Below are 8,518 nucleotides of genomic sequence, written 5' to 3'. Positions count from 1 at the left end.
ACCCATTTCTCCAGGCAGCAGTAGGGTGGGACAGCTCTTCTGTGCAGGTTTAGCCACATCAGATGTGGGGATGTGACCTCAGTGAGGCCAGCAATGCTGCAAGCATAGCAAAAACACCACACACATCTCGTTAAATAAGGCTTATAAACCTGCAGAACTTACACACATCCGATGACTGAGGCTACTGTTATTTCCCACTGGGTGACTGAGTGATTTCTCTGCATTTCAAGCTTATTAACAGATGGTAAAAGTCCAGAAGCGATGACATTTTATTGTAACACTGAAGAACAGAGTGAAATGTCTGAACATTAAAAGTAACACTTTGCCCCCAAAAATAGTGCCAATAATGCCAATGTGGTACTAAAAGCAAAATATGAAATAAAGGCATATTGCTTCCATGCTCCTTAAACCTTTTCTTGAGGGTTTGTCAGCTGGGTGTCAGCAGATGTGGGATGTGGCAAACTGGGATCTGCAGCCTGTGCACCTGACAGTGGCAGCAGCACCTTTATTCTCACTCCAGTGAAGCACATGATTGTTAGACCATTATGTTACTGAGAAAAGTGTAAATCTCATTATTCCACAATACGAGTAATAATAAAAAACTTGGCATGCCCTTGATGCCTTCCTGTAAGGTGAGTGCTAGTTAGCACAGTCTTACTTGTTTCTACATTTGCAGTGAATGTATTTAAGGGTGTCTTTTCAGGTGAAGGATGTATTTAAAAAGTCCTGCTGAAGCGAAGTAGCTAAAAGCATGAGGGGGAAAAAAATGTACAATAGCATTTCTTTCACTGAGTGAAATACACACAGAAATGATGCCAAGGTTGGAAGCCAGGGATTATTTTCTCTGTGAGCACTGCCTAGATCTTCCAAATTTCTGTTAAATACCTTTTTTTTAGGCCAAACCCCAAACAACTGATTTTGCAATATCAGCTGCCGTGGGTTTGTCTGCTGACTTCTAGTGAGTCCTCAGTAGTGGCAGTTTTGCTGTTTCAGGTATCAGATGGGTGTACCTGTGTTCACCGTACAGGTCCTGCCTGTATAACCTTTCTCTATCCACAGGCAGAGTATAATTAAAGAGATCAGGTAGCACTGAATATTGAGGGTGGGAGGGAGGACAACAGGATGACTATTTTAATAGTAATAAAAGAACTAAGGTGTTTTGTTCTTTTCCTACCTTCATTGGCAAACAAAGAACACTTGTTATATTTCTATATAATGAGTGCTTATAGATTTCAAACTTTTAGCATAACTTTTCCAAACTAAGGGATAAGAACCATGACAGAGTATTACTGGGTTTCTAGGTGGCTGGATACTTATAAGATCACCATTATTCTGGTGGTCTTTAACAAAGAAGAGCAGAAATTCCCCCTGCTGGTCTTCATAGTTGTCTCCCAGATCAGTTCCTTTCACCTCTGTTCATGCCTGGAATGTTGAGCTTTTGTCTTCCATTTCATGGCTAAATGTATTTTAATACTGGATGTTATTTTTGCAGGTATTTCATGTGGCATTTAGCTTCAAGCTCTGTGTGCTTGGGAGGTTATGTGATGTTAACCGACACAGAGTATATAAAGCATGTTATAGATATTAACATTATATAGGATCATCATTTGATCCAGGAGATGATCATACCATGAAATAAATGATGCATTTGAATTCAAGGTGTTCAGGTTCATCACTACTTTGGTGTAGATCATATCTAGATGGTTTGTGGTGGCCAGCAGTCCCAGTGAAAGCCAAGGGCAGCTCAACCTTGGTGTGAGGGCAAGAAATCCCACTAGAGACCACAAGCTAGAGAGGACTATGAATGACAATTAAACCAGATTCCCAGCAAAGAAATGGTATTCAGGAGAAAAAAACTCACAACAAACAGAAACAAAAGAGAAACTTGCTGATTACAGCTAAGGCTTTTGAAGATTACATCAAGTCAAACTTTTATTAGCAAAGTTGTATTTCATGTAAAATGAAAATATCCTTTAAAACCATACGTGCACATATGCATGATACAAACAGCAACTACAGTACAACACATTTCTCTAAACTTTAATAAATGCACAGTAACATTTAGCTCAAAAAGTAACATTGTAACAGTGACATCACATTTGCTTTGATCTTTTCTCATGAAATTACAAAGTATCTTATTTAAAGTAGTAGTAATAATAACAACAAAAAATGAAACAGATAGTGTGCTTTGGCTCAAACCCACCTACTGGCTCCTGCCTGAAAACAGAATAAATCAGTGCAGATCACTTGAGACTTTTACATGAAAGATACAGAGCTGCAATGTACATGTGCTGGTATTGCAACACAGTTTATAGGCCTTATCTTGAAATATTAAACATTAACAGAGATGCAGCTGAGGGCTTGATCCATTGTTATATAAAGGAAATTCTCTTGCCACCAAGAATTCCCTTTCATCACATCTGTTCTTACAGGTATGTAAAATAATCTAGATTTACCACTCATCTGCAAAATGACAACTATAAAAAATTACAAGATTTCCTTTCAGAAGCACGCAAGCATCAGTGAATTATTCTAACTTCAGTTTACAAACTGAATGTGAAATTACTGTTAAAAAACCCTATCTTTTTTATATAGAAAGATTGTGCTAGTATTTGTTTTTATCACAAAAATTGTAACTTTCATTAAAGCCTCTCATGCATTGGATCTGACCCATTCAGTCAATGGAAGTAGTTACCAGAAAAAGACCTACTCATTTAAATTTGTGTAATACGAAGGCAGCAGAACAAATAACACGGAATCAACATAAACCATTAAATGATATGCTAATTAGATACAGTTAAAACTTGAGTTACAAAGGTTTTTTATTTAGAGTGCATACACACATTTTATCCAGAGGGGAAAGCCATTTTCTGATTTGATTCCTGGTTCTGCTCTTCCTAAACATCCAGCCCCGGAAGGGCTTCAATACCCAGTCCTGTACTGTTATCCTTGCTACAGAGCAGAGTCAAGCAGAAGTGAGGATTTCTTGAGTCCCCAGATTTTAGTCCCCAAATTTTGCCAGAGAATGAATCTGGGGCCATTCCTACAAGTTCTTGGATGTGCTATTTAACTATATATATATATTATAAGAAAATGTTGTCTGAGATTACAATCCATACCAAACCAATGGTACTCTGCTCTGTGAACACAAATGGCTCACTGGCACAGGAGCTAGCACACAGGGCTTTTTTTCCCCATTAGTGAGGAAAACCTGATTTTCTCTGCTTAATCTTATGCACACTGAAAACTGCACAACTTTTTGGGAAACATCTATCCCTATCTTGTTCCAGGGGAGGCAGCTTAAATCCACAAGCCAGCATTCCTATGGCCTGGGAAATGCTGGGTGAAATTCCATCCTGGGTGGACTGAGGTATCAAATCTGAAAGTGGCATTTCCCCTCTCACAGTTGTGCTGCCAGCAAAATGTAATGGCACTTTGTAACCAAACATAACCGAACTAATAGCCATGGCACTGAGTAATAGTTCCCTATTCAGCACGATCTGCATGTTCGCACACTGTCTGTTTCTGACTCCCTCCTCTCAGTAGGGAGTCTGAAATCCCCTGCTAAGCAGTAACCAATGAAATCACCACATATTTCCATCAACTGATTTTAATAAACACTCATGGCCGGAGTAAATAAAAATAAAACACATCAATGGTTTTAATGCACTATTTTAGAACCGCAGCACAGTTGGTGATACTTTTTGCTCAGCCTGCATGGCCACACTTCCTCCCACCTGTAACAGACCATCCTAGAAAAAAATGAAGCCCATCTCCTGGCAAGGACAAAAGATTGCTCAGGAAAATTTAAGCTTGCTGTTAGGTTAATTTTGAAAGAAAACTGCTGATAAAACCATGAAGGTCCTGCACTGTCTGGGGTACACAGTATGAGTGGTACCCTTACAATAGGAAATAAAAACCCATTGTGGAAAAAAGAAAGGCAAAGAAATGATTGAGAAAGAGGAAAAAGCTCAGGTGAGTGAGATTCCCCAGGAGTTTTAGCCATTTGTTTAATATTCATTGGGCATATTCCTCAAAAGTCAGTGCACACTATACAAATTCCACTGAACATCTTTTTGTCACTGTATCATTTTTAGGCCCTGAGGCGTCACAAAACACCAACATTGAGATTTAGGGATCTGAATTAAAATTTTAATAGAAAAAGCACTCATACTGGCACAGATGAGTAGCACATCACAGGAATGTCATAAACATCTCTTAGCAGCAACAGATCAAGTGATAACACAGGGGATTTATATTCATTATTCGATAATTTGACACTTACTAATAAGATCTGAAATTTGTGTCTGTTTAATGTAGGCATTTTCTGGGACAAGGAGTCTAGTGGATCTGCAGCAACACAAGAAATGGATGACTGGGGCTGTGGGTGGGTGGCATCCAGCCTCACCATGGGCATCTGCCCTGGTTAGGGACCCTGTAGCTGGGAGAGCTCTGCCCTTCCCTCTGCACAGGATAGCAAGGCTTCACGGGAGTCAATCCCAATTTTGTTTCCTCAATTTTTGTTCCTATTTTAAAGACCCTTGGTCATGCATTAGTGCATATGATTCCTAAAGGAAATCATGAAAACAGCCTGAAGCTTGCAACAAATGCTGGGCTGTCACAAGCCTAATCAGCTCTTAGACTTTATCTGTTTTGGGCTGCAGCCCACAAGAGTCAGCAGATAAAGATCATGGTGGGAAATGTCTCTGTTGATGAGATGCCAGTTTTCACATTTGCCCAATTACCCAATCTTTCTCTTTTAAAATGAACATTTTTTTCTTTTGTTTTGGTTTGGGTTTTTTTTGTAAGTAAAAATAACTTTGGACATTTTCAGCATTTCGATTAAGTGAAATACAGATTCACTCAATACAGATTGCGGTGATTTTTAAATCAGGGCAGATTTCCACTCCTCCTTTCATACTCATATACATGGCATCACTGGTTGTTTCAAGCTGTCTGTTTGGGGTTTGCTTTTTCCAGACAGAGGCTATTTGAAAGGCCCTTACAAGCTAAATTAAAAAAAAAAACAAAACCAAAAACAATTAAAATGGAGAAGAACAGATATGCAGAAGCATCAAGGACCAGAGGCCACTTACTGCTTTCAGAAATGGATGAATACTGGGGAGGAACCCCTGCTAAGGTGATCTGTGCATACACACCATGGCCTTTCTGATGGTAACAACCTGCACCTCTGTGTGCAGCCAGCATGCCTTAATTGTAGCCTTTACTGGAAACTCATAACCATGCAAGTAATTCTTGCTTCCTTTCTTCCTTCCATTGAAGTAATGGAGACTGTGAAGGAGCCATTGGGGATATTTGCCTAATTAGTATCATGATGCAAAATGGCTTTTAGGATCTATTCCTCCTGTAGTAACTATTTAAAAGACATCATAATTGAAGTGATGAATTGTAAGTGCAAGAAGAAATGAAGCCATATTGATACTCTATTCAAATAAACATATTAAAAAATACATACTTTTAAAGAAATTCAAGAGATTCCAATACAAAAAGACCAAAAAAATGTGCTGTACAGCTTGCTGAGTTAGTGTTGGAGAGGCAAGGAGCCAGGTTTAAACCAGCATCCAATAAACAAAATATAAAAGAAATTATACCATAATATTTTCTCTTTGCATTTGCTTTTGCTTATTTAACAATGAATATCTTGAAAATAAATGATAAGAGTCAGGTAGGTCTATTTTATGTGATACTAGAAAGATGTGAGATTTATACGACTGGTATACACACAGCTCCTTCTGAAAACTAGTTTTGCTGGTCCAAACTCATACTGAGAAGCAATTCTATTTATTCCTACATAGACTCATGCTAGCAACATATCTCATTTCAAAATAAAACAAGGCTGATTTTTACTTGTGTCAATATTAATATCATATGTACAACATCCCTATGAAATGTATGCTAGTGCACAAATATACAGATATGAGACAGACAACAAGCATTTTGCTTAGAAATGCAGCTCGCAGAGACTTGGGAAAAGAAATTAAAATGCTTTCTGATGATGGTGGATGGGAACCCTGTTTTACCTTGCCACAGGAAAGATACTGCAGCTTAACTTACTTAAGGAAATAGTGCCAGCTACTGGGCAGAAGATTCATCTACAAGGCCAGAGCTTTGTCTTTTAGGAACAATTTTTCTGTGGATAGTTGCATGTCTAAGAGTTGGATATTGCAGTCAGCGGTAGCCACTAAAATAATTTTAGAATACCACAAGCAAAGGAGTTTATTTCTTTATGAAAAATTATACAATATATAGAATATATTTCTCCAGTATTTTAAATTATCATTTTTCTCAGTAGGATGCATGGTGTCACTTTGCAGAGTAACCCGTTGTCTGTTCAGTTTTCTTGGTGTGTCATAACCTCTACAATGCTGAGGCCATGGTATTTGAGGAAATACTGTGTATACATGTATGTACAAAGTGACAGCAGCCAGACAGGAAAAAAAAAATACTATACAGAGAAACATATTCGAAACCTAAGACACACATGGATTTGAAGTTAAGCATACAGATGTTACACTGAGAAATTCTGTTTTTGTAATACTAAGACATTTGCTATAGTAAAGAATGATTTATTTTGTTTTAATTAGAAGAAAACACCTAGAAATTAGAATGGAAAATCATCTTTTAGTGGCAGTGACTTATTTTTGTATTACCTGCATGTCAGGTTCCTGACTGGCTCAATTGGCAACCTGCTTCCAATCACATGTGTCAACTGTGGAGCACTAATCAAGATAAATATCACAATTAAACATAAATCATTCTTGCCATTATTTTAGGCGTGTAGAGGAAAAGTTGCCGTAGAACTCCCAGTGCTTTCCACTGACCCTTTTTCCTTAGATCCAGAATAAGCTCCAATAAACGAACCATCTTCATTGAACATCCCATGTTCCCCTTCTCCATAATCTACCAGACTATCAGCACTTTCAGTGGCTTTAATGTCCCCGTTAATTGACTGGAGGCTGCCTTTCAGCGGCTTTTCATCGCTGTCACTACAAAACAAAGAAATGCCTTTCCAAAAATCTAGCTTTGAATTGCAAGCATAGAAACTACTCTTTTAATGTGGAAAACAGCAGCAGGAGGGAAGAGAAAGGGACACAATTCTTCGTGGGCTGTATATTGGAAATGATCAGATCCTGTGAGTCCTACTTGGTCTGGTGCACCTTACACAAGGTCATGCACACCGACCTGAATACCCCCACGTACATGATTTTGTGATTATTTTAACAATGGGATTGGTCAAAAAGGCAAACATCAATGAAAAGTACATGTGTGCTTTGATTTTTTCCCTTTTTTGCCTTGGACAGACAGAAGAATGGACAGAAAGTGAAGGGGGAAAGGAAACGGAATGCTGGAAAGGATATGAGGGATCCATACCAGCAATCACTGCTGATGTCAAGTCTTCAGCATCTTACAGAAAGAGATGATTTCAATTTACAAAAGAGTGGGCAATATTCAGGGCCTGTTTATTTCATTTTTCTTTTGAGGTGGATGTGGGAACTGATGTATATGTGTGGGGTGAGGCATCAGCTGTAGGTTATAACTCTCTACTTTGTGAGCATTTGATTTGAGATGAGTAACAAAGAGGCTTTTTTCCCTTTTTGCATCTATTCTGCTGTTATCTTACTATAAATGACAGTTTCTCTCTGCTAAAGGGGAGGAATAGGGAAAAACAAAAGCAGAATCAAGTGTTTCTATCTGCTCATATGTGGTTTATGTTCAATAGCAATTTCATAAAAAAGAACAGACCCTCCACAAAAAAATCAAGAAAAAAGGGAAAAAGTCTGTTCTCCTTATGGCACTGGAGAAAAAGCAAAGCAGCCTGACTCCTCTTGACTGAACACTATACTGGAGGGGTATTTGAACATAGATTAAAAGATTATCAAAAAAACCCCAAACAAACTAACTATGCCTCTGAACTAGGCATATAATGACTCAATTATGGTCCTTGCTGATGCCAGCTCAGTGTCAAAGCTTTGGTAATGTTATCTAAGGAAGGACAGAAAAATACACCTGAAATTTACCTCTTCAGCAGATCATCAACACTGTGTATAATCAATACAGTAAAAAAATTTGCTATTTTTCTGCATGTGGCATTTCTACTTATAAAAAAGATAAGTTTGGAGTTTGGGGGGGAAAAGAGGGAGTCAAGGTTATTAACCTCAGGACTTTCTTACCTTTCTAAATATTTGTCCCATTAGAAAGCATTAAAAATTAAATAAAGATGAAATTATGCAGAAATAAAACCCTATTCCAGTACAAATAATGTAGTATATATAAGAAGGATTTCATCAGAAATTTTATGCTTTTAAGGTCAGCGACATCAGTTTTCCTGCACGGTTCTTATAATGATGCATTTTCCTTCATACCATGGTTATGCAATATTATAAGCTTTAGTTATTTTAAAGCAGCCAAAGTGATTGTTTCAGTTCTTCTACAGAAACTTCTGTAGTGAGGTTTGTTTGGGTTTTTGCCATCTATTACTGTATTTCAAACTTTTGCT

At 37.9% G+C, this 8,518-nt stretch overlaps 1 protein-coding gene across 5 annotated transcripts in view; it reads right to left on the bottom strand.

The window, feature by feature from the left end:
* Positions 1-1,895: 1,895 nt before the first annotated feature.
* Positions 1,896-8,518, bottom strand: part of CHL1 (cell adhesion molecule L1 like) — a 138,218-nt gene continuing 131,595 nt past the window's right edge. For 2 of the 5 annotated variants that reach the window (XM_031049278.2, XM_031049276.2), the window contains one exon: positions 1,896-7,007. In XM_031049278.2, the coding sequence (XP_030905138.1) occupies positions 6,791-7,007 (217 nt within the window). In that variant the 3' untranslated portion in view covers positions 1,896-6,790. The remainder of the gene's footprint in view (positions 7,008-8,518) is intronic. The other 3 variants (XM_031049275.2, XM_034066528.1, XM_031049277.2) reach the window with 2 other exon arrangements.

The sequence above is a fragment of the Melopsittacus undulatus genome, chromosome 9, assembly GCF_012275295.1.
Source record: "Melopsittacus undulatus isolate bMelUnd1 chromosome 9, bMelUnd1.mat.Z, whole genome shotgun sequence".
Lineage (NCBI taxonomy): Eukaryota > Metazoa > Chordata > Aves > Psittaciformes > Psittaculidae > Melopsittacus > Melopsittacus undulatus.
This window is presented reverse-complemented; position numbering and strand designations above follow the sequence as displayed.